This window comes from Pagrus major, chromosome 14, assembly GCF_040436345.1.
Source record: "Pagrus major chromosome 14, Pma_NU_1.0".
Taxonomy (NCBI): Eukaryota; Metazoa; Chordata; class Actinopteri; order Spariformes; family Sparidae; genus Pagrus; species Pagrus major.
Window position 1 is genome coordinate 5,651,880 of NC_133228.1, and position 26,893 is coordinate 5,678,772.

Here is a 26,893-nt window from a genome sequence, read left to right on the forward strand (position 1 = left end):
CTCAGTCCGTCCCCAGCACGGCATAGGTTAGGCAGCGGTGAAACTCCACCGCTCACTGCATTACTCATCCTGTTCCGCCACTCTGAGTACAGACTGGCATGTGCGTATGTGTGTGTTTTGGAGTGTAAATCACGGCTGTACTCCAGCTGCACCTCGGCATGACTAGGGGCGAACAGGCCAGGCAGGCCGAGCCATGTTGTGTTTAGTTTTTATAGAGGCTGGGCTAGACACACTGCTGATTCAGCCTGAGGTCTCCCCATACAGAGTGAGTAACAGCAGGACTTCACACAGTGTCTTCTGAAGGCACGCATAGACTACACACAGACAGACATATTCATTTTTATTAGATCCTCTCTGACTCCTCAGTCTGCATAGTTTTTCTATCTGTTGTCTTGTTTCTCACGTGAAACCCAAATTTGTTCGGAGGCATATGGGTGATTTAATGCAGCCTCAGCGTCCTGTTGGTCTGCAGCAGATGAGCCCTCCTGACTGCTCTGTCAACAAACCCAAAAACCAAGGTGTCAACATCAATACATTTCGATCTGCACCCATGTTTTGTCACCAGCTCACACACAGCAACAGCATGAAGCCTCTGTCCTGTTTCACACCTCCATGTTGACCCAGGAGGACAAAGCAGAGCCATGAACAGGCTTGTCCATTTGCCCAAAACACTTAGCGTGACACCCTGCCTTGCAGCACCTCCACATTAGCTGCTCCATCAGACCAAACACCTCCACTTTTTGCTGTGCATTTGTGCACCAGCTGTAAGGGTGTGTACAATCTGTGCTTCCAGGTGTTCTTGTCCTTCAGCCATGTGTGAATCTTCCTGTCAGGGTGAGAGTGCACACATGCATATAAAGGAGCCACAGGTTTGATTTCAGATTCAGAATGCTGCTTTGTCTCTACTGAAAGTTGCCTTTTTCTGCCCTATGAGAGTAATCAACATACGGGTGGCTGTCGCACCCCACCCCCTTAGTGGTAGTCAATATACAGGTTTCAGTTTAAACATCTGGCAGAGTGTGTATCAGTGACCCCTCTATTGATATTCTAATTGATCACCTCCCCCAGTTCAGCTGATGAGACTGATAACGACTGTGTTATAAGCAAAGATCAGAGAGCACTGCCCCAAGAAGCAGAGTGCTTTGAGTAATTAGGTAACAAGAAGTAGCCAAGTAATAATTACTTTGTATTTTATTCATTTATAGTAGATTAAAAAGTTACATTTAGTTTTGATCATCTTAGTATCTGATACAAGATATGGCAAAAGACAGTGATTTAAGATATAGATATATAGAGATGTTTATCCTCAGTTATTGTTCCAAGTAGTTTTTAATGAATAAAATGTCAGATAACCCAAAGATAATCAGTTTACTGTTCAGCAGGAAAGAAACCAGAAAATGTTCTCATTTAGGAGCTTGAGTCAGAGAATGTAGACTTTTTTCTCAAAATATTACTCAAACTGATTAATCAATTATCAAAATAGTTGCCTTAATTTAATGGTAGACAACTAATCAATTAACCCATTAATCGTTGCAGCTCTAAAAAGTATTATTACACTTGCTCATACTACTGTCTTTGATAGTCAAGCTACTTGTTCAACTGCAGCATCAGAATCTTCTCTAAACAACTGTGAGAAATCTTTGACAATAAAGTTTCTGTCAAACATCTGCTGTAAACATCTGAGAATATGAGCCCTATTTAACCCTCAAATATCACATGTTGTCCTGAACTTGAAATTCATGTTTCAGGAATTATTGCAAACCCAGTTCCAAGAGAAAACACCCATATTATGTTTGATAAGGTTCAGTCTTCTTCACCCACGTCACAGTTGTATGTGTCCACTCCATTTAGCAGTAAGCGCTACGCATGATCTTAAAAATTCTCACTACTGTTTTCACTCTGAGTGGACAGATCAACAGAGCCTGCGGGCAGCCTCATCTTACTTCTAAGTAAACCCGATACCGCCTCATCTGTAGCCATGAGGGCTGAGCTCCTCCCCTGTCTCTCCTCCCGGTATAAAGCCCTCCCTCCCTCAGTCTACCTCAGACCAAAGTTTAGAGAGTGTATGTGAGTGGAGCTTTCAGAGAGCTCCGTCCCCTGAGGGAAGAACAGAAAGGGGGAAGACGTATTTATTTATTTAAGGCTTTTTTCTTTACTCTCACACAACCCTTGATTTTCATCAACTTATTTTTCTCTGATGTGGATTACTTGGAGCTGACCCGCCAGGATTAAACAAGGATATTGTGTTTTTACTGAAAGCTATGGTGGCTTACGATGAACTGGGTAGCTCGATGACTATCAAACGGACTTTGCAAGTGATAGACTCCCAGAACCAAGCCAACAAAGAGTCTGAGGTGAGATGCTAAGACACACATGATGGTTTGAGATATTTCTGCTGTTTTCAGGTGTGACGGTGTCGCTGAGTAAATGTTTGACCGGAACTCATTTATATGAAGTCATATCTTTGTGAGTGAATCAGTGCCTAACCCTGTTTTTATCTCACTTGGGCACACAGTGTGTGTGTGTGAGCATGATAGTAAGATGAGACTTTGAACTTTGTGCCTGAAAACAGTGCTTGAGATACTGCCTAACCTGGAGAAGTTAATCATTGGATTTTTCTCCACCTATGAAGCTGTAAACAGTGAACTGACCCCCCACAGTGTTGTGTATTCCCTGTCTGTTCTTAAATATGCATCCCATCAGGCAGCTTATCCGTGGAGGGGATATAGAGAGGTCAGGAGATTCAAAGTAACAAAAACAGTGAAGCATCAGGGGGTAATCTATGCATCCTTTTAGTTCGGTCCTGTCTAGGATTACTTTGCTTTTGACCTGTGACATTTGAAGTTAAACAACAAAATATTCAAAGCAAATTCAGCCCAGCAGCCTGAGAGCATTCGCTCTCAGCAACACAATTAAAGGGATGCAGTTGTTGAAACCTAGGTGTGCTCTCTGTACTTTGACCACCTTCCTTCCCCTTCTGTGGCTTGCATGTTTCTCTTTCGGAAGTGATTTCAGGAAGATGTGGTTTCATTGACAGTAAACCACTTGATAAAGGAGAAGTCTCAGGACAATTCATGAAGTGACTCCCATTCTCACAAAATTGCACAATTGAGACACCCTTCCAGCTGTACACATGTCTTTTCGTCCTGTGCTGATTTATGATTGACCTCGACTCTTTCATTTATGGTCTGGCTGTTCTGTTCTCAGCTCCTATCAGCTCAAGCTGTGGTGTAATCTCAGGGACACATCTGGAGTATTAGCTCACAGCACACACAAGGGTTACATCAAAGGGGAAGCACAGGAAGAGGGATCCCTAAAAACTCCTGATGTTTATGAGGTTGTAATCATAGGTTAGAAGTTTAAGAAGTGCACCGCACATATATAAAAATGTATGTCTGGAGGGTCATTGTTCCACTCATAATAGTAATCAAAAGCAGCAGCACAAACCCCGGATCTGTCTGGTTTCCTGAAGTGAGCCAGACTCGCCGAAACTGATCTCCCAGGTCAAACTGCCAGGAATAGAAACTTTGCCTGTTTCACTGTACAGCCAAAGAGTGGGAATTGTTGGCTTTTTGTTATTCTGGGGCCAGTTACTAAAGGACAGGAAGGGCACAATGACCAGCATGACTTTCCAGTATCAGCCTTGGAAACCCCCACCCTCATGCAACTTTTACTTTATTTTCTTTTTCTACTGACATTAAATGGTCACCGAGCCAGAGCCAGGCAAGTCTCGCAACAGACAAATAAAAAAATGTCTTTGCATGCAGATCAGAGACAAAGCAGTAGACATGTGGCATTCAATTGCTGCCCCCGGCCACTAGAGGGCTTGCTGAGTTCTCAGCGCTGTCTGGCTGTCGTGGTCAGTGTAGAGACCCTGACCACAGCAGACCGTGACTCGACCGCAGCCACAGCAGACTGAGCGGATCTGTTCCACAGCTGTGTCCGCAGGGCCTGGAGCCTCAATGGCTGCTCTGTTTCCCAGATTCGCTGAGCCAAGGCAAAATCCCATTTGGCCTGAGTCAGGAGAAAACACAAGCAGCTTTTAGCAGTGCAGTGCTCGATTGCAGCACTCTCATTAGTGTGAAGTTCTTGAAATGAAAAATGTTTTTGAGGGGAGTGCAAACTTTGGCAATGCTAATTATGGCTGTGGTTGTCTCATCATGTCATCTTTTTGGAGAGGCTTTGAAATCATTACCTCAGATCTTCAACTCTTTGATTTCTGCAGCCTGTTGTTGTTGGCGCAAGGCCAAGCAGCTCTCTCCTTTCTCCCAGCCTCAGGGCTGGGTGAGAGGAGGGGAGAGGGGGGTCACCTGGCCCAGGTGTAGTGCTGCTCTCACGCGAGGACTGTTGAAGAGCCTGTCTCGACTCGCAGCCATAAACACCGCTGTGCACCCCCTGCGACGCCGCGCTGTGTAAACACTTGAGATGGGGAAGATTCACGGTGTGTTTACGACTGCTGCTCCTTTCCCTGACTCACAGCGGTGGTCTGTTTTACTGAGCAGACCTGACACACTGCTACACTGTCCTCACTGCTTTGTCTCTCTGGGAAAGGCGGTTAAAGAGCAGCAGCAATCAGGAAGCATTTATCTTACACTGTTTGAGTGATAGTACAGATACACTCTCAAGTGGACTTGTTGCTGTTGTCAGGCCAGATAGTAGCAGAGTGTGTGCGGGGAGGGGTGTTGAACAGCTGAGAGCAGGGTCTCGTGCATTCCTGGCATTCCTCCAGACCCCCTTCCCCTCCAGATCAGCAGTCAGAAAGGGTCTTTGTGCTCAGTGGGCTGGCCTGGCTCAAGACTCTTCACATGATGGAGCCAACAGCTGCTGGAGTGTTTCCTGCTCCTCAGTATCTGTGTCTGTCTGCTGGTCCGCCAGTCTGTCTGCCTGCGGCTCGACCTCGGCTCCAGCTACTCCTATTTCCTCGCCCAAAAGCAGGGAGTGGAGTAAATAATGAGGATTTATGACTTGAATGGATGTGTTTTATCATAAGGATGTCACAAGGGAGCGCCTGGACTCACAGCTGAGGTCTCTGGGGGAATCTCCCCAGTTGGCATTACTGATCAATTCGTCCTGTGTTCCTGCACATGAGCAATGATTCATTGCCTGACTAATCTCTTCTTCCATTTTTCGCTTGCTTCTCCAGGAACCCAGCACCAAGCGTGTCCGTCCTCTCGGCAGGGTGACGTCGCTAGCCAACCTCATCTCTCCGGTGAAGAATGGGGCCGTCCGGCGCTTCGGCCAAACCATCCAGGTAAGCGTCTGCACGATCCCACGAAAGGGGAACTCCGGTCAAGGGGCACCTCTAAGCTGTTTTGCATGTTGCACTACTCAACTTGGCTTCCACTTGCAACATATCTGACTTCTGGGGCTTTCCCATCTGCAGGCCTCGTTCAGGGGCGATGGCAAGTCGCCGGGCGTGCCCCAGAAGCCTTGCAGCAAGGCAGCGGCCCCAACACCGCCAAAAAGGAGGAACAGCACGCTGTGGTCGGAGACGCTAGACGTCCACCAGAAAGGAACTTTCTCCACCAAAGAGATCAAGAGGCAGGAGGTGAGAATCAGCACTGAAACATGCAGAAAGCCAATTGTAGAGCACAGTTAGGACACCAAGGGACAAAGTGTAGTTGTAGGTGAATGAGCTTCAGGAATCCAGGCAACGGTGAACTGTCCCTGTCTACCAGACTAGTTTAACACATCCCCGTAGTATTTGTGTCAAATAGTCTAAATGGGGCTAAAAGTCATCCAGGGATCATTTCCCAGTCAGTGTAAGCTCACATATACCTGATGAGCCAACAAACTGGCGCTCTCCTGCTCTACGTCCCCACTTGTCCTGCATATGTCAGACATCTTAGCCAACTGTCAGAAGCCATAAACCTTGTCAAGTTTTAAACACAGAGAAGAAAAGAAGGAGAGAGCAGCCAGATAGACTTCAAAGTTTACCTCAGCCATTTGGCAGCAGAAGTTTCAGATTTAGTCAAATGCCTGTCATTTGCAATAATGTAATGACATCCTGATTCATACGTTTTGCTATAAAAAGTATCTTTTTGTGTCTCGTCTCTTTCCTCAGGCCATATTTGAGCTGTCTCGTGGAGAACAAGACCTAATTGAGGACCTCCAGCTTGCACGCAAGGTTTGTACTTTTAAAATCTCTGAGGCAGAGGGAGTACATATAAAGCAAACAGATTAAATCAAAGTCTGGCAGGCTTTCCACACAGCCAAGCCAGAAACTATAAAAAGACAGGAATTATTCCTCTGTCTTTCTTTTGTACCCCTAAAGCTCTTCAAAAGCTATTCTTAGTATCCACCCCCACTTGGCCAAAAGGGATGTTGTTATTTGACCATTTTGGCTCTGCTCCTGTACACAGGCGTACCACGACCCGATGTTGAAGCTCTCCATTATGTCCGAGGAGGAGCTCACTCACATCTTTGGCAACCTGGACGCCTACATCCCTCTGCATGAGGACCTCCTAGCGCAGCTGTCCAAAGCCACGGGGCCAGACGGGACTGTTGGCCAGATTGGACAGATAGTCGTAAACTGGGTAAGAGTCATATCAAGTACCTCATCCTCTATGATTCTGTCAAAACTCAGTTGAGTTTCAAGTAAAGAAGGCAGCATTATTAAAGTGTCCTCTCTCCCTCCAGCTGCCCAGGCTAAATGCCTACAAGGACTACTGCAGCAACCAGCTGGCAGCCAAGGCGCTGCTGGACCAGAAGAAGCAGGACCGGCGGGTGCAGGACTTTCTGCAGCGCTGCCTTGAGTCCCCCTTCAGCAGGAAGCTGGACCTGTGGAGCTTCCTGGACATTCCACGCTCTCGCCTGGTCAAGTACCCACTGCTGCTCAAAGAGATACTGAAACACACTCCACCAGAGCACCCAGACGCTGCCGGCCTGGAGGAAGCGGTAAGTTGAGGACATAGATTTAGTTAATACAAGACGCAGCATTATCTTTATCTTTTGGTTATCTCAAAACACGGCTGAGGTTAATAGTTTGATTCCCTTGTGTGTTCAGATCACCATCATCCAGGGTGTACTGTCTGACATCAACATGAAGAAGGGAGAGTCTGAGTGCCAGTACTACATCGACAAGCTGGAGTATCTGGATGACAGGCAGAGAGACCCTTGCATCGAGCAGTGCAAGAGCCTGCTGTGTCACGGGGAGCTTCGTAACAAGAGCGGCACGGTGAGCAGAACACACGCACACTTTTCTGTAATCAACACAATGCTCCTTTGGCTGCCTCTTCACTCATCAACACAAGCCTCACATCCCATATAAGGCTATAGCTGCCTGCTTCACTGCCCCACAACCAACCTATGATTTAACTATCCAAGTATGAGCTTTGATAACAATAAAGATCTTCCTGAAAACATTTGTTGGTGGTTGTGTAAAATGTCAGTGCTCTGGTTCTAATTTTTGTGAAATTATTTTGTTTTGTTTCAGAAGCTGCATGTGTTCCTGTTCACCGAGCTGCTGGTTCTGACCCGCCCTGTCACCAGGAACGAGCGCCACTGTTTCCAGGTTTACCGGCAGCCAATCCCAGTGCAGGATCTTGTGTTGGAGGACCTGCAGGATGGAGACGTCAGAATGGGCGGCTCCTTCAGAGGTGCTTTCAGCAACGCAGACAAAGGTGAGGCTCTTGTCAAAGTTAAAAGTTTCTAGCAGTTCATGTAAAAAAACACAGATCGTCTTCTGTCAAGTATATCAATTTGCTCATTCTGCGTTTTTTTTTCCCACAGCCAAGAACATTTTCCGTGTGCGTTCCCAAGACCCGAGCCAGGCACAGTCTCACACGCTGCAGGTCAACGACGTCTTCCACAAGCAACAGTGGCTGAACTGTCTCCGCAGCGCTATTTCCGTCCACCGGCCCCTCAGCGAGCCCTCCACACCGACCCCGCCTGGAAGCGATGCTCGCTCCAAGCGCCGCCCTTCCTCCGTCTCCGCCATCGTCCACATGGAGGAGACAGACGAGAACTGCCCGCAGCCGACCTCTCAGTCTGCACCCAGCTCGCCATGCAGCAGCACAACCCCCAGCCCTACCACAACGTCCCCTTCATCCAGCTCATCGTCGATAACGTCAACATCTTCGTCGACATCACCCTCGACATCACCCTCGCCCACGTCACACAAAACCAAAAAAGACAAGAAGTCTCTTTATTCTTTAGGGAAGAGAAAAGAGACTATGGTGTGAAGTGAGGTGGAGGGAGAAAATGGACTCCTGGGTGGACTTTTTGTATATAAATGTCAAAAAACAACGTGGAGAAGCGTGGGACTTGTATTTATGTGTGTATGCGTGCGTGCGTATTATTACAACAGTGTTCTGTGTTACTGTCCTCTTCGGCAGCTATTTACCTTACCCCTCCATCCGAGTGCATCCCACAGAGACTCAGTATTCTGGAGGGAAGCACGGCTTCCACCAGCTCTAAAAAGGGAAGCATAATGAGAGGCAAACACACTTTTCACATGTGAATCTGTGTGTCATGACTTTTGATTTCTTGAAGATAGAGGTGGTGCATTCAATCCTGTTTACTATTAATTTGATATTTAAGCATTATTTTAGACCTTATGGGGGGCTAATGAAAGATTTACATTTTTATATTCTAAAATTTATTGTAGTATTTTTTTAGGTATCATAAAGCAGCACTGTTTTAGCCTTAGGTGAAGTTATTTGAAAATTTGAGCATGTTTAGTAGGCAAGAAAGGAAGAGAATCCCCAAGAACAATGAGGTGTACTACACAAAGCTACAAATATCTCTGTAAAAGTCTGATTTTTAGATCAATCAGAAGATGCATCTTATTTTTATACATTCCTTTAAATCACAGGTGTTAAGATCAAGAAACAATTTTATTTTTCGCATTTACTGCAGTCAGAGGCATTAATTTAAATCCAGTAACAGATGAGATTTCAGTTTCTCTCTGTTAGAAAAAGACATCACGATGTGTTCTAGTGTTAGAAGATCATTCCGATTTCAAAATCATGTTGGAGAAGTGATGAGGAGTTTTGTTTTGAAACAAAATTTTGAACTGAGCCATGTTGGTTTTTTAAAAAGCTGACTTTTCTGAATGAAACATCACTTTTCAGTGTAGCATCTTGCATGGAGCTTTAGTTGTGGACACTGCTTACACCAGTAGAGGCAGCAGGATGTATTTATCTGTCCTGAGCGACAGGACAGTTAAACATGTAAAAGACGAGTTGATGAAAGTAAGAGAATGTTGTTGAAGGCTGAAGAGAAAAGAGTAAAGATGGACAAAGAGGTTTTGGAACTGAAAAAGATTGTCAATGCAAGATGATAAACTCCATGGACTTTCTGTAGAAGTCGATGTGATATCTTGCTTGTAGATGGATGATTGATGGTAAACATCAAGTGATGGAAAACAGTATGTAGGGGAAGGGAGACAAAAATGAAGGTTATTGTATGTGTGCACAAGGTGCTTTTGTTGTTGAGATGGAAAAAAGGAAAGGAGGCAACTTGTTTGCCGTAAACTATATGTTATTAAAGAACAATAAAGATCTGTGTAAGATTTGCAACTGAACTTTTGGTTTTATGTCTTTCTTTTTCTTCACTCTGACTTAATGCGTTAGCTCAACATTCTGGGAAATGCTGTTATTTGCTTTTCTTGCCAATGGAGATGAGAACGCTGATGCCAGTCTCATGCCTTTGAGATATGAAGGGAGAGCAAGAAGCTGCTTCGCTTAGCATAAAGACCGAAGGCAGAGAGAAATAGCTTCCCTGGTACCTGCTGTAGTTTTAAGCCAAAATAAGCTAACTGCCTGGCAGTTTTCATGCCAAACTAAGCTAACTTGATGCCAGTTTTCATGCTAAGCAATGCTAACTTGGTGCCAGTTTTCAAGATAAGCTAAGCTAACTTGGTGCCAGTCTTCATGCTAAGCGAAGCTAACAGCTGACAGTTTTCATGCTAAACTAAGCTAACCAGCTGCCAGATTTCATGCTACAACAAGCTAACTTGCTCACTAGCTCACTGGCTGCTGGCTGTGGCTTTGTGATGAAGAAACAGATGGGAAAGTAGTACACAAAAAGTTATCTGACAAGTCTTCTTATCTAACTCCAGCCGGAAAGCAACAGCATGAGTCCCAAAATGTCACGCTCTTCTTTTAATAGACTTATAAATAGACACGAGAGCTTACATGTCCTCATTGGGCTAGGCTGTGGGCCTATGACTCACATGACACTGAATAAAGGAGTACCCCAAATGAAGGCAGCAAAGGAGATACCCGTTGATTTATGATCTTGCTTAACTCTTAACTAAACAGTCAGTCCCATGTAGGTGCCAAGAGAAACATTTCCAGTGTAGGTATTAGCCAGGATTTGCATTTTCAAACTGCGACATCGCTGCCTGGTTCCTGTTGTAATGATCTTCTTTGTTGAAAGAGATTCTTTACTGAGGGGAACTCCTCATTTTGTCAGGTCTGTGATTTCCATTTGTGTGACCTGACAAATGGTCCACAAGAGAACCTCAAATGTTTTAATAAACATGTTGGGCTCAAACGGTTTAAGACTGGAACGGCTGCTCTGTTCATACTGGTGTGCAGTCGGTGATGCAAGATAAGTAAAGCGGTAAGTCAAAAGAAACAAAAAAAGGAGAGAGCTTGTTTTCAGCCGTCACTGTGAGCTTTTTAACTGTGAAACATTAGTCTTTGCTGGAGCAAGGCAGCCTTTCTTAACTTTAATTTTGTCTGCCTGGCAGAAGCTAGTAATGGCCTCATGTCTGCCTCTCAGAAACTGAGAGCATTCTCCAAACATTTGCTCATACTCTCCACACAGACACCCATTTACTTTAATGGAAGTTGAACCTGTACCAGCATAAAAGCTAGTGAAATGGGTGCTGTTAAGTTCCTGGGCAGCAAAGTAGCTCTGCCTTCGACTGTGAACAGATGAGCTGAGAGAAGAAATGTATCTCAAATGCTGTTCTTTGTACAGAAGTCATTTCACTGTCTGTTAATGATATTAATAGGCATGCTTTTGCTAATACTAAAGCATAAGTTCACCCAAAAAGTTTTGTAGTCTACAAACTTTTCTGGAACTTCACAACAAAACACCATCGCAGCATTCTCCTGAACAGCTGACGTAGATGTTGACTTGTTTTAAAATGTAAATAAAGTAATCCACACCTCTGAGAGCCCAGAGATCCCTCGACACACGGTTGACAGACGGGGTGCATGCTAACACTTTTAGCTTAGCAGCTACAGTGAAGAATTGGGCTTCAAAGGGGGTGTAAATAGTGTATTTTAAAATCAATTTGGGATCTCAGGGCCTCGGGAGACCTGGTATATACTGGACGAGCTGTATGGAGCATTTTTTTTTTTTTTTCATTTGTTCACTTACATTTTAAAACAAGTCCCCATCTACTTTAGTTGTTTGGGAGAATGCTGCAATGCTGTTTTACTATGAAGCTCCAGAAAATATTGCGGACTACGAATCGTCACCCAACTTTCCATCAGCATTAGTAAACTTATCCTTTAAAGCTGTGTCATGACCTTTGACCCTTTAAGGTCTTTTTTAAGGTTCCTGTCAGACAGTATGATTGTATATCTGTGACTTCCCTGGTTGCATTCTACCCAAGAGACCTCTGTTGCATGTCTCTCTCCTAACAGTGAGAATAGAGGGAAAAAATGAAAGGTAATTAGATATATTAAAAGGCAAACCTCATCTTATCCATGACCCTTGACATTGTACTGATCTGTTCACCTGTGAAGGCTATTATTGTGAAAGCATCATATGGAGGATCCTCTGTTTTTAGACAGGCTCTAACTATAGAACTACTCTCTGAAAGATGTGACTCAAAGAGTTTAATTTCACTGTGGTTAAAGTTTAAAGACAGAGATCACTTTTGTTGAGACCACCGAAAAGCTTTATTTATTTAACGAGTACAAACTGTGCTTAAACTTAATTCTGCTTAAATTAAATCAGCTTTGTTTGTGTTTCATCCTCCAGTAAACACGGTAATTGAGTGCTCGAGGCGTTGATGAGCAGATGAATGAAGTGGCCGTGGTTCATTTTAAAATGCCACATACTCTCTTAAATTCACCAGCTGCTGTTACATAACAAAGTGACTCTTGGGGAAGATCTTGCACTTTATGTAACAAACACGTGTAGCTTTTAATCAGCACCATAACGTTCTCTTTAAGCTTAAACAGCTAAATAAACCAGCTGAGAACCGGTCCAGACACAAACACATTAGGATGCTCTCCCTGTACCAGAGACTTTTCTCTCAGCAGCTCATCTGCGCTATCAAAAGAGCTTTGGGCCAAAATATTGACGGAAACAGACAGCTGAGCCTCCTGTCAGTGATCCGTCACCGCCACATCCTTTGACACCCGTCTTCCTCCACCAGACAACACACCCTGACAGCTTCAAACTGCCTTCAGGTTCAGGATCTGAGCTGTTCCGGGGCTGCGGCTGCAGTCAGCGAGAGAGATTTACCACAAAAGATCAGATAAACTGGGGGAAGCAGCAACTTCCCTAACTGGTCTGACTCAGTCTGCTCGTTTCTCTTTTACCATAACTGCAATGTGGAGGCGAGGAAGTGACAATTCATTCCGGTCATGAGGTAAAGTCACAGTGAGCTGCAGTGGAGGAATGACCTCAGAGCATTTTCAGGAATAAAATCTAAATCCATATGATTTTTTTTTAGAACAAAATGAAGTCAGTATTTCAGTTCATCAACTCAGAAGTGTGGTGTATGTGTGACTCACCTAAACTGGGACCAATATATCCTTTAATGCCTGGAAGTCACTGTCAGACCAAGTGTTATTGAAGGAGTTTGTCAGTATTCACCATGTTATTTTGTCATCTTTTCAAAGTTAGTATTTTCAAGCCATTTTAGGACATGCTCACTGGTAATGAAAGCTGCACTGATAGTTTTTAAAAAAAAAAAAAAAAGAATTTAATGGAACATTTAACTGCTAAAAAGATGGATATTTTCTACTGGATGTGTAAAAAGGAAACTGTTTGGTAGCACGTAGCCGTATAAACTGAATGTCTGGCTTGTTTCGTTCCCCCCAACTGGCCCAACTTCCCTACCTAAATCCATATTTACACAACAAAGCCATTAAACGGAAGTTCTACATACCATTAAACTGATGGTTAGTAATGAATACAATATGTAATCTTTTTTTAGTTTTTCAACTACGAGAGAAAAGTAGCTGCTGCACTAACTGGCATATTTACATGAATGTTTTCCAAATGTCACTGCTGATTAACAGAATAGTGACATTTTTGGAAATACACTTGTGTGCTTTCCTGCTGAGATTTAGAAGAAAAAGTCATTACCACTGGTTAAACAAACAAGATTTAACATATGAACTGTTGAGTTTGTGAGATGCTGGTAGGCAGATGTTAGCTTTGGACGAGCCTGTTTTCAGTCTTAGCAGCACTCAACTGAGATAATTGGCTGCTGGCTAGCCTTTTATTTAGCTTACTGACATTAGAGACATTATATAATGTATTCCTATAAATATTCATCTGGCTTCATCACTGTTGGGCAAGTGACTTTGAAATGTAATGTATTACTATTAGTAGTTATTACCACTTACTAGACAATATTACTGTCTGTTGGAGCGTTGGAGATTACATTACTTTTGCATTACTTTTACCAAAATAACCACAGAATAGACCAGGCATTATAAAATGGAATTGGGTAATATTGTCTCACTTTATATAAATAGCCATTCCTTCACCACTGTTGATGTGTTTGGATCATTGTCCTGTGGGAACACCCAGCTGCACCCAAGACCCAATCATCTGCTGATGATTTTAGCTTTTCCTGATTTCTCATCGTTCCATTTTCTTTCTTTAGAGCAGCAGATCCACTGGCAGCATAACAGCCCCACAGCATAATACTACCAGCACCATGCTAGACATTAGGTATGGTGTTGCTGGGGTTAAAGACCTCACCTTCTCTCCTCCAAACATATTGCTGCTCATTGTGGTCAAATAACTCGTCCATGTGATCAGCAGCAAACTTCAGTCCAGCTTTAAGATGCCTCGTCTGGAGCTTCTTTCTTGCAGGGCAGCCTCTCAGCCCATGTTGATGTAAAACACACTTGACTCTGGACACTGACCTGCCTTCCAGCAGCTTCTAATTCATTGCAGACTTGCTTTTTGGTGGTTTTTGGTGACTCTTGACCATCGTGGCAGTGACACAACTGGGCCATGCACTTTATACTTACAAACAGTTGTTTGTACAGTTGATCTTGGGACCTGTAACTGCTTTGAAATGACTCAAAGTGACTTTCCTGACTTGTTCAAATCTATAAAGCGTTCTTTCAGATCAATGCTGAGCTCCTTAGCCCTTCCCATTGTAGTGTTTGTGGCTGAGTCTAATGTCTGTATCAAACAGGTCCTATTAAAATGGGCCCAGGAGAGTCACCAGCTGGTATCAATCAGAATCACTCAGAACAAGTTAAGAGGCCATGCTATGAAGAACATTTGATTCACACAACTTTCTATAATCACCTAAAGTGATTGTTCTAGTTACTGTATGTATATTTTAGGTCCAGCAGATTTGGTCATATGTTCAGAAGACCTATAATAAATTCATTACTGAACCAAACTTCATGAATGTTTTTGTGACAAAGTAGTTCCACTCATTCATCACAGAAACATGAGAGCTGTAGAAATCACTGGAACTAAAGACTGCCATGATGTACATGTTCTGTACAAGTGGATGGGAGCTTTTGTCTGCAACTGTATATATACTATATATAAAAATACCTTTGCAGTGCATTAACCCCAACAGTACTGTACTATACAGTCCAGTACTGAGGAGGAGAAAGGAACATGAGTGTTGCTGCCTTGTCATGGAAATGAGCTGTTAGGAGAGGTATTTAAGAGCTAATTCAGCTGGGATAAAGGCCAGTCTAAACTTCCAGGAAATGCTGGCCCTGCCAGTGAAGGAAATTGTCGATAAAAAGGTCGACAAGCAATGACTTTTTTGCAAAAATGGTCCGGCAAAACAGCAGCAGGAAAAACACCCGCTGCAGCCTATTTCATGAAGCACAACAGGACACTGCGGCTTGTTGAAGGCCCTCTGTCAGTGCCTGTTGACCACGTGGGCGATGAATTAATTTACTCATGGCTCGTGCATGGTAAAAAGGCCACACAGCCCCACACAGAATGGAGATAATATAACAGAGGGATTGTCCATGAGATTAACATGCAGACATGAACAGGCTCACAGGCTGTGTAGCTTCTCTGTATCTTCTAACGCTTCTGTATCACTTAAATGCAACAACATCTCTTTTATCACACATGGACTGGATGCTGGAGGGCACTGGAAACTCCCTGGATATGAAACTTTAAGATCAGTTTGCCAAATCCACACCCACAACCAATAACAACAAGCTCAAGACAAAATCTGACCAGCAAAGTAACGCTCGGGGGCAACCTCAGAGGACAAAACAGGTCAAACTGGTTCACAGCACCTCTCCATCAAATCCTCCGCTCTATGTTTATGTCAAAATACACTCTGTTCTGTTCGTCCTGACAGACCAGGAACTTATTCAGTCATCACTCACATGCTGCCGAAAGAAGCTGTCAGCTCAGTGTGCTTCTCTCAGACAAATATCACCTTGTCTCATGGATTTCCTTTCGCCTTAGGAGATGGCATGTGAGGGTGGGAAAGAAAAAACCTTGAACAATTAATGGCCCACTTAAAGATTCGTGTATTTTAAAAGGATTATGGAAATGTTTCCCCTCAGGGGTGTTTTACAAAAAACAGGAGGAGTGCTGAGAGTTTGTGACCAAGTTCTGTAACAACAGACACTTGTTTTAAACTTAGATAACCCAAAGTCTACTTTTAACACACTCTATATCATAAATAGCAGTCTTACAGCCTACAGCAAGATGTTTGTTAATATAGTGGACAAGCTCGTGCTATCAGGCCACATCTGCAGGGTCCCAGAGGTGAAAGTTCTGCTCTTTTTTGCCATAAACATTGTGATGGACTGCATTTGAATTGGCAGTGAAGCCATCTTGGTTATCAATACATTTTCAGTAGAAGCAATAAGAAATTGAAATGAAAAATGGGTCACTAAAAAAAAGGTACTGTAGGATTTTAAAATAGAAGTCGAATACGAGCCCAAAAGAACACTGCATTAGGACACTGTTTACCAATCAAAGAGGTAGCTCCATTTGGCATCCCTACCCAACAGATCTCGAACAGATATTTTGCAAATTCGAGAGAGAACAAAATGTTCCTGGCCACAGTGTATAACAAATGTTTCATTTTCATGTGTTTTCATATCTTTTGTACCATAACACATTCTATCATTTAAGTGTTTCACAATCTACTAGGGCTGCACTATTAATCACAAAGCAAGTGAAATCGCAATATGGCTCATCTCAAAGGAGGAAGGCAGGTGAAGTAGTACAAAGAGCGACAGGTCTGTATAGGGAGAAGGTCGGGATGGATCGTCTGGTTAAACAAGCACAGGACTTCCCTTCTGCAGACTGCTGTTTGTGTCCAGTGCCAGAGGAGAACAGTGAGTTCCTCTTACTTACTAACATAGTGAAATGACATCCCTTACACAACAACATTGTTACTAACATAGTTATTTTAACCTAAACCATGATGTTTTCCTAAACCTAACCCAGTTGTTTTGGTGCCTAAAACTTACCAAGTAGATTCAGTTAGGTTAAGGCACTGAAACATCTGGGGCAGGTTTAGGCATTGAATCCAGTTGGTTAGGTTTAGGTCCTTAATCTACTTGGTTAAACCTAACCAAATAGTTTTCTTGCTTAAACCCCACCAAACTACAAGCGTATGATGAAGGTCTGGTACAGCAATTGACCTTTTCAGTTGTTTTGGTATGAGGATGTGTTGAACATATCTCACTAGATATCTGATGTGCTCTTAAAATTCAAGATTAAAACATTAACGGATGTATAGCTGCAGACAAAAAGTCTGGAAAGAATGAACGCAGATCATTTTCTGCACGAGTCCAACATCTTTTAGGCAATTGGAAGTCTGGTGACATTAATGTTATGTTTCTATATACTCCTGAGACCAATAAACAGAAACAGATTTACAGCAGACCATAAGACTATGCTGGGTCTAACGAATGAAGTTAAAAAAAAAAACAACTCAGTAAACTTAAGCTGACAATCTCGCTCTGTGTGCAGCAGAATGATCTAGTGTTCCAGTTGAAAGAAAATGTGAAACAAATGTGTGTGATATTGCTTTCTGTTCAGGCTTTCTTTCATTTCCTCTTGAAGAGGCCCAGGGCTTTAGACATATGACACAGTGACCACTCACTCTGAGCTAACTGGAGTTTTGCTTGACTGATGACAATGTAACAGCAAACTTTCCCAGTGTTTTTCATGTTTTCATGTGAGTCCGTGGGAGTGAGTAATAACGCTATACACGCTGACATTGACGTAAAGTGCAGCGGACAGCAGAAGTGCTTTGAAGCACATGACCTGCCAAGAGTGGTATAACGACTTACAAACAAGATGGTTATCAAACACCTCAAGATGCATTTTTCCATATTACTTCGACTGACAGCACATGCAGGTTATATTTGGAAGGAATGCCTCTGCTGTGATTTAGCTTTTCCTCAATCACGAGAGCTATCAAACAGGAATCTGCTCCACATATCTTACATTCACTAACAGATTAGGTAAGGTCTAAAATAGCAGCTTCCTTGCTTGCCTCACCAGACTGACTCACCCTGTCAGGTATGAATGCTCCTTGGGTGAGCACTTTGTTTTAAAATCTGTCACCGGATTGTTGACTGTTCTCTTCCCCGGCCAAGCCTCCAAATGTTAGAAAGGAGATTAGCTGAGAAACAAAGCCTGAAGAAACCTGAGAATCTCAGATTATCTCTGATTGTACAGAGAGCTTGTTACTCTGTAGCCCCTTTCTCACTGCACCACAACCCATAAATGGTCCTGCAATTTTCCATGTCTGCACCAGAAGCCACAGTTAATTTTCCATGCGAGATGCTCAGGCAAGGTCCTGGCTCAGGACCTGGTACAGTATGATTTCCATAAATACTCTATCATGGCTCCAGTGGGAATTGAAGCAGCAACATTCCCAGGTAATGGTTATGAAACTCGGATAATTTAGAGGTACTGAACCAGTCGCTGTAGTGCTTTCTGTGATTTTCCCATTTTGCAGGAAAAGTGGGAAAAGGACCTGAGTTCGTGTAAAGACAAGCATTACCTTATACAGATTATTGAACCTGGCAAAGTTTGCAGGTCCACAGGGGAAACAAAACGATCTTGTGTAACCATGTACATAATTTTGGTTACAAACTGGGTCTTATATTTGCAGTATGGGCCATGATTTCTACCTGTAAAAATAACATTGTACACAAAAGAAATTACATCAGTAAAATAATTTCCCAATAGACTTTTCATGTGCTCCACTTCTACTGGGAAGTCAGGATTTCTGATTTCCCAGCTGTCAATTCCAACTAGAAAGTCCCCTGAAGTCAGATTTCCAACTCAGAAAGTCAAACGCACCTCACTAAACCTCACCTCAAAATCCAAGGTGGCTGCTCAGTTTCTCAACAGCTGTGGAAAGCTGTAGAATATACTGTTTATCAGCACTTCTGTCTTATTTGTGTCTCATTAAACCAGTCTCACACACAGTACTGTCCAGCCTCTATCCGTGGACATGATGATTTGGGGTTTTTATGCACAAAATACTGTGTAATGCATTGTTACCAAGTGGTATTAATTAGCGTTACCAACTGGTATCGCTAACAATGACTAGCAATGGCTAACCTGGCTATAACTGGTATTTTGACTCGTACTGGAACATGGTCACACAGTGGTGATTTTCCTCTGACATCACGCTCAGGGTGGGAAATGCAAATTTTAAAGTACTACGCTTCAGGTTGCAAAGTCCTATAAATGTAGTAAATCTGACATCGATCATTTCACCACTGCCTGATTGATCATTAACTGAAAAGGCAATGGATAGTGAAAATCTGGAAGGACATTGAACCATATTTCAAGATAAAACAACATATTGATAACACATTAGCTTCCATTTGACATCAGCTAACGTTAGCATTCAACCACTTGTGAAGCACTGGTGGTCATCCGTTAACGAATCCTGGACAGAATTTTTTAAGAAGTGAAATGCACTGGATTGAATAAAATGGTAATGTTAGCTTTGAAGTGGTTGAATGCTAACGTTAGCTAATGGGTTATCAAATATGTTGCATTACCTTGAAATATTTGAAGGTGTCCCTCCAAATTGTCACCATCCATCATCTTTTCAGTTGTTGGGGAAGTGGTGTAATGACAATTTGTCAGTTTTTCTATGTTTATATGCAATCTGGAACACAGCAGCATTTTGTGGAAAATGGCCGTTGTCTATTGTGCTTTGTAAATAAGTTCACAGATCACACATGACAGCTTACTTCAGCACTGAGCTACTGCACTTACAGTAGTTGTGTTCCATGAGGGATTATCAGCAAGTGTTCAAGTGTGCTCAGTTATGGTTTTACTTCCAGATAAAATGTGTTATTATTGAGTTTGGCCCAGTGGTTCTAAATCTTTTTGGCTTGTGACCATTTAAAACAAAGCAATGTCTACTTGCAACCCCCTGTCAACCATCGCATTCTTAACCATATACTTTTACCGGAGGTTTATTTTCATTTTTTTATCCAAGTATTTTCTAAAGTTGAAATTATTCACTAACTCACAAGAAAAACAACAAGATCGGAGACGAAAATCTAAAAACTATTTTGCGCTGGACCAGATTTGGAACCACTGGTCTAGATAATCTGGCTAAACAGTTGCTTTGTTTAGAAACTGTCTGAATGCTTGACTTTTTGTTTCTTGTCATTCATTGTAGTGACATTGCCATGTTCCCAAAAAGACAGAAATGATGGCTGAAACTACAGTAATGACAACCAAAAGTATTACATTGAAATTGTCATTGGTAAGACTCAGCATTTAGAGACCCAAAAGACTTGGGGTAGACATGGACTTTCATTCAAGGCCTTGGGAGTGGACTAAAAGCCTCGAGGAATAATTCCATATTTTGGGAATTACAATTGTTTTCTCGACTCAGAGTGCTTAGACATATACATGACAGGGATATTTATCTAATCTCCTAACTCTCTGCCAAAAAGTGAAGAAGCATATCATCAAAAAAGTTAAACGGTTCCTTTAAAAACAGCATTGGTGTGAATTTAAAAGGATAGGGTTTAGATCATCAAAATGTAATAATAATAAACATACTGTATACCTGTAAATGCTAAAAAAATACGAAATTGCGTATTGTGCAACCACTGATGTATTAAAAGTCTCTTCACCTCAGACACCTGTTCTTCTAACATTATATAACTGTATTAAATTAGCAGATGGCCTGATCAAACCTGATTCCAATTTAATTGCAGCTCGCTGTTTACAGCTGCTGGGGCCTGTTGGCAGCCGCTGCATCTTAACTCATAGCATAAAGATGAGAACACACCTTTTACCACTGCGTCAAGGTATTATGTAAGGTCCCTGATAACATTGTGCGTGTATTCACATTTGAGCAAGCTCTGTATGCATAAGATGAGGGCTCTGAGGATGCGATCTCATAAAAGAGGGATTTGTGAAGTGATTTATCTGTGTCTTGAGTGACAGTTACATCTGTGTACACAGCATCGCAGGACTAGAACACTGTTTTGGCAAGAAGTGCTTATCTGATAAAGCTCTAACTCATTTTCAGTGCTATATGGCTGCAATAAATTTGACCTTTAAATTGTCTTTTATGATCTCATTGTTTGATATTTTCTTCATATCCTATCCTTTGTGCAGAGTCCAAACATAACATGCACTTGTAAGGTTAAAATTGAGTCTTGAGCTGATGTAACGTACTCTGAATGCAGCTGTATAATAAGTTTAAATTGTTACATAACTGAAATGCGTCAAAGATTGGATAACAGCATCCCCCATAGAGCAAAAAACTCAGAAAAGGAAGTTCTTTTCACCTGAAGGACGTCAGGAAGGAAGGGAATACAATGTTTAAAGTGTCCCTTTTCTCTTTTTACCATGCAAATGTATCATCAGTCAAAGTTATTAAAGTATAATAAAATATATTGAGACACACAGAAACCTGGAGTTGAATTTTCAGTTGCACACAGAATACAGAGCCGTTCTCAAGACCACACAGATCCATGTGTTAGCGCTTCGACAGGGGAGGAAATCTGTACGATCGTACCCCCCAGAAGCATTTCCTCCAAGCTGTGTGGTCCCCCCAAACGTCTGAGATCTATAACCAAAACACGAGCTGATTATCATAATTAGGAGCTAAGTTCATCACTGATCCCTCTGCCTGATCTTTCCCCTCTGTGTTGCCAGTTGTCCAAACTTGTGAAAGAAGTTCAGGCAGAGAGGACAGAGCGCAGACTTGAAGCCAGAGAGGTCCGTGTCAGCTGAAATCCTGCCCTGGAGGGTCTATATTCTTGTGCCTTTGACACCTCCAGTCTCTTATCCCTTTCTTCCTCATAACTGCACGGATTCGAGCAGAGTTGGGAGGTTTAAGCACAGAAAATGAATTTAGTTATTTCCAGGTATTAAAATGTCACTGTTTGTGCAAGGAAATATGAACTACAGCCGGCCTAATGACTTTAGCTAGTGTGCATCATTTTCCCTCTGTGGAAACAGTGTCTACCCTTCAAGGCTGTCAACTTCTGTGGTGTGCCAGGCCTACTGACTGGAGCATGTATTACTGTATTAGTATTTATAATAGATATTTTTTCAACAAGATCTCATACTGTAATATAAGCTATCAACCATTACTGACTTAAGCTGTCTGGCCCAACATTCAACATTTGGGAGGACTCACATGGTATTAATTTGGCATACCACTTCGAAAGTGGAACCTAACAAGCTAGGCTAACCGGCTTCTACTCAGAATGTGGAAGCTAGTTAGCTTAGCCCAATTCCATGTCGCTCGTCTCAAAGTCAGTGGGTTTTTTGAATGGGTTTTCAGTTAGATTCCTGAAATAAGGTCTGTAATTGATAAAAGCTCAAGGTATTTTCATGTTTTGTTCAGTAAATACTCCACATTTAAACCACAAAGCAGTTACATCTCTTAAAAAGGGCAGTTGCTAACACGTGGCTAAATGAAGCTACGGAGGTTGTCGGGGAATTTAAAAAGCTTCAGCTTTTCACTGAAAGTGGTGTTCATCTGTGGAGATTATTTTGCTGAACAAAATGTTTAAGTGTTATAAAATTGTGTTAGCCACAGAGTTTATTTTCTGTATTGAAAACTCCCATAGGTTATTCGTCGAGGGAACCAGGGCGATGCTATCCTCCAGGTGAGCCTACGAAAATATATCATCCCTGCAGCATTCTATTTCAACATCTGCTGACTCACTGGCAGCTCCCGCACACTCAAGTGTTGTGTTCGTCCTGCATTGTTATATTATAAAGGAGGGGGTCTAGCTTTAGGGATGAGCAAGTACACCATTATCTGTATCTGTTTAACCAACTAAATTATCTGTATCCGTGCTCGGAATGGGCGGGGCTTGAAGTCGATGGTGCTTAAACCAGAGTTGGTCGCGACTAACTGGTAGATGTTAACTTTAGTTTGAAACTGATTAGGGTTGATCAGAAGTTGCTATATTTAACATTTATTAGAAAACTATTCACTGAACAATTTTTTTTTTCTTAAATAAACTTAAGTCAACTAACCTTAATATTTCCAGTGTCCATCCACACAGATATCACACCCTGCAAACAGATGGATTCTATTTAAGTGTATTCTTTTTGCTACAATTTTGATCAAATAAGTACACAAGTTGCAATGATATACTACATACATACAGTTTTCTTACCAACAATTTTAATTTAATTTTGACTTCAAAAGCTGGCCGCACATCTGTAAAAACAGAGCAGCTGTTATTTGGCTCCGACACGCAACTACAGGATTGACTTGGTTTTCACAGTAAACATTCTCATCGCCAGTTGAATAAAATAAGATAAAACAGTAACCTCATAGAGTTTAGAGTCATATTTCTCATCCATTGCTGGCACTGTCAGAAGCCACACATCCCATTAGCAAATAAAGGCCTGGAAAAAAAACATGGAAAATGCATTGGAGGCCCCGGCTCTCCTCCTCTCCACCATCCCACTCCTCAGCTGTACATAACAGTATTCTTGTTAGACAAAACAGTGGAGCGGCAGTGAACCAGAGGGACATTGTTGTGCTGTAATCTCATGTGGCTCTGCTCCCCACCCACAGTTTGTCTGCTTCCACTGCACTTTGCTCCTCTCTATTGACTACGGATAAAGAGCCTGTAGGAGTAATGTTAAACCCACACTCATGAACATTGAATAATGATAACTATGATAATAATTATTTGCACAGAACTTTACTTAAATGGGGTACAAATGCTTAAATTTCTTAATTTACAGCTGGGATAAAGATCAGTGAGGTACTTGGATGGATGTTAAACCAGTGGTCTTCACTGTCACCACCAGCATCATCCCTCCCCTCCGTCCTCCCTACTTTACCTCCCATTCTAAGGGAAATGAGGTGACAGAGAGTTATGTAAACTCTATCGTCCATTTCCAGATGACTGCTCTCTCTCCACATCAAAGTGGGCTGGAGTCCTTTCAGTGAGACTATGTGCTTGCCTTTCTGTTGACCACAGATCCTCCATTAAACCTGGGTACATAAAGTCTCTGAGGATCCCACAGCGGGCACAGCTAATCCTCTCTGTGTCCTTGCACCGTGTCTGAATGGGTCCCTCTTTTCTCTTTGAGCCAGTTTCTGCTTCATTATGTCAGAGCATGTAGTCCAGAAATGTCAGGTATGTCAGAGCCACTTGGGGTCAAGCTCCAAAGCTGCACCGCAGTTTGCACTGTGGTAGACCAGAAATCAGTCCTGTGAGTCAAAATGCAGAGCATATGCGGAGTTCATAATGCCAGTATTATCAGTTCAGTGACATCCACAGCAGATGTACAGTATGAGCTTGCAAACTATAACCCGAAAACATTGTGGTCTTGTATAAATGCTTAAGAGACGTCAAGAAAATATTTTTTTAATTATTTATTTTTCTTAACAGAAAAATATAGCTGTACACTACTGAGCTCCACAGCTAACTGAACCTTTTGCTAACAGCAGCTAGTTGCTAAAGCCAAAGATAGCTACAGCAACGAGTATAGTGAGCAGATATTAGCCATGCTGCCCCCTATAGTTTTGGAGCTACCTTTGAATTCTGGTCATTTCTTTACAAATAACATACAAAAAAGAGTCCATCCCAAGTAGATCTGATCTGAATAGACTAGAATAGATGGTTTGTGTTCGAAACACTTTCAGAACGAATCCACTCGGATCCACTCGAGGATTAGCTGACACACAGACCTGCAGCAACACAGTGGAACCATACCCAACCCAATTAGACTCTGAGAGTAATGTGGACCCAGGTCACAGGTTGGGTCTCTGTAACAATGAGCTGATTGGACCCCTCTGTTACTGTGATGTCAGTACGAGTAAACATTTCTGCCTGATTAAGACACTGATACTGTGGCAGAGGAGGCCGAGAGAGCTGAGCCATACAGATGAATCTGTTGGCTCCAACTGAGTAAAAATAAAATATTTGGCATTTTTCTCAAATACATATTTTCAAAGCTGTATGTTCAAGGCTGTTGGAGGAGCGTGGGAACCCTGCTGTGAGCCTCTGGCTGAATGCCTGAGATGCAGATGTAAAATACCGCCTGTCACTCAGGCGCCCGTGATGGCAGTAAAAATGGTGTCTGACACTTTGTCTCACAAACCTGCCTCTCATGTCAGAGAGCAGCTCCACCTTTCCGGATTTGTTTCATCGGCATTGTCCCGTAGCAGTCAACAGGAAAAAAAATGCACTGCACACTTAATTAATTTAGGGTGTGTGTTGTAGAGAAGTACAAACTGGTCCTAAATATGTTTCGTAACCAGAATTTGCATAACACCGAAACTTATTCACAGCCATGTGTTACATCTGTTTGTCCTGTTTTTTACTGGAACGAGGAGAGGCTGCTTTTAACCACAGCACGAGTACAACTTTAAACTGAATAGGAAGTGTGTAAACTTAGACTGGCTATAGTGGGACATCAGGGTGACTATGATGTTTAACCATTCTCCCACCAGACAAACAAGCCTTGCTGAAAAGTCCAAACTAGCAGCTAGTCCCCTGACCGACAGACCTAAATCACCCATGCTCATAAAATCTGTCTGAAACCTACACAGATGCAGAAAGACTGGTTTCATAACACCTACGCATCGAGCCGTGGGGTGTGGATATGGCTGCCTGGCTGCAGCTGCACAGGTCACAATGCCGAGGTCAGAGATGGAGAGGTGAGGGTTGGGGTTTTACTGGAAATACTAGAAGGGAACGCATGTTTAGCAGCGCAGGTGCCATTCTGTTTTCCTTTTTTAAAATGTTTTAGTGTTTGTTTCATGGTGAGCGGGAAGTCATCTGGCCTGGGGTATCATTGTTTTCTATGAATTGAGGGCATAAAAAGGGAAAATAAAGGGACATGTTGGATTTGAGCCAGTGGTTATGTGTGTGCATGTGCAAGCAGGTGTATATTTCATCTGTAAACCCGCTGATGGAGAGGCAATGAAGGGCATTCACTCAACTTTCTATTAGATCAGTAATTTAGAAATCTGTCTACTCATTAATACAACCAGGTGTTTTACTCTGTTTTATCCTTTTCACAGCACTGAGATCGGGGTTTGTAGGTCAAACTGGGATTATTACAGTTGTTTTTTGCTTTGGGCAGTAGCCATGTTGCTAATGCTGTCCTTGCGACAGCGGTGCCAACAGTAATACCACAGGCAAACGCAGGGAGGGGGGGATTTTGAAAAGTTGTGGGTTACCAATTTAACAAAGTATAGTTATTTATTTTTCATTGAAAAGCACACTTTGTAATTATTATGCAGTTTTCCTATTTTTTGTGATTTCTTTGTTTTGTTAGTTATTGAATTCTGTTTTCTATGCGTCAAAACTGTAACTCTACCAGTGAGCTCTCAAGTCTGAAGGGTCTGAGGAATTTAGATAACTGCCTCTATCAGCAACCACACTGATCTCAGCATCCGCACCATGACCTACTGGCCTCATAATACATGTGGCTGTTTCTTCTGTGTGTGTTTGTGTGTGTGTGTGAGAGAGAGAGAGAGTGTGTGTGGGTGTGTGCATGTGTATGCGTATGTGTTTGTCCATGACAGAGAGAGAGAATGTGGATGTGGGGGTAAGTGTGTGAAACATGTTGGTCAGCAGTTCGGTGTGGTTGAGAAGTCTCTGCTCTGAGAGGTTTTGGCCTCAGTCACACACACACTGCGTTTGATTTGCCTCAATTGGACACATTTATTGTTGCTGCATTCATTTTTCCAGGTGAAAGTAACCCACCTCACATTTGCCAAGGTTCTGATTGCAAATGTGAAATAAACAAAGAGAAGGCACAGGGAATGTGATATTTTAAGTGCAGCCAGACACTTGCCAATTTGACTTTGATCTACATGCACATTTTAGACTTTTCAGGTCATCTCAGTTTTCTGAGTGTTCATGGAATGCAATTTTTCCTCTGGTTGATTTATCACGGCTGATTATGATTTGAGCTAATTTCTGACTCTGGTTTTTGCCCATTGGAAATGGTATGTGCTTTTGACTGCATAATTCGGCTAGGCTAGGCTTACATCATGTTTATTCATGAACATTTGCTATTTGTTTATAATACGAACACAGCTTTGGAAAAGGGTTCCATTTTAAGAACACTGACAAAAAAGCAGACTTTGTTGGATTTTGGTATTTGGTTAATTGTATAGTTTCATCGGACTCTTCTCAATCTGTCAGGCTGCAGGTTTTAGTGATTTGGTGGAGTTCAATCTGATTCCAGTTTATCTGAGAATGATAAATGAATATGAGCCTCACCCCAGACAACA

At 42.4% G+C, this 26,893-nt stretch overlaps 1 protein-coding gene across 2 annotated transcripts in view; it reads left to right on the forward strand.

Moving 5' to 3' along the window:
• Positions 1 to 9,526, forward strand: part of net1 (neuroepithelial cell transforming 1) — a 36,114-nt gene extending 26,588 nt beyond the window's left edge. Inside the window, exons 1-9 of one of the 2 annotated variants that reach the window (XM_073480606.1) lie at positions 2,045 to 2,354; positions 5,144 to 5,251; positions 5,384 to 5,548; positions 6,065 to 6,127; positions 6,363 to 6,536; positions 6,640 to 6,897; positions 7,007 to 7,177; positions 7,436 to 7,622; positions 7,732 to 9,526. In XM_073480606.1, coding sequence (XP_073336707.1) covers positions 2,262 to 2,354; positions 5,144 to 5,251; positions 5,384 to 5,548; positions 6,065 to 6,127; positions 6,363 to 6,536; positions 6,640 to 6,897; positions 7,007 to 7,177; positions 7,436 to 7,622; positions 7,732 to 8,183 — 1,671 coding nt within the window. In that variant the 5' untranslated portion in view covers positions 2,045 to 2,261 and the 3' untranslated portion in view covers positions 8,184 to 9,526. Of the gene's footprint in view, positions 1 to 2,044; positions 2,355 to 5,143; positions 5,252 to 5,383; positions 5,549 to 6,064; positions 6,128 to 6,362; positions 6,537 to 6,639; positions 6,898 to 7,006; positions 7,178 to 7,435; positions 7,623 to 7,731 lie in introns of those variants that run through there. The other variant, XM_073480605.1, reaches the window with a different exon arrangement.
• Positions 9,527 to 26,893: the final 17,367 nt, after the last annotated feature.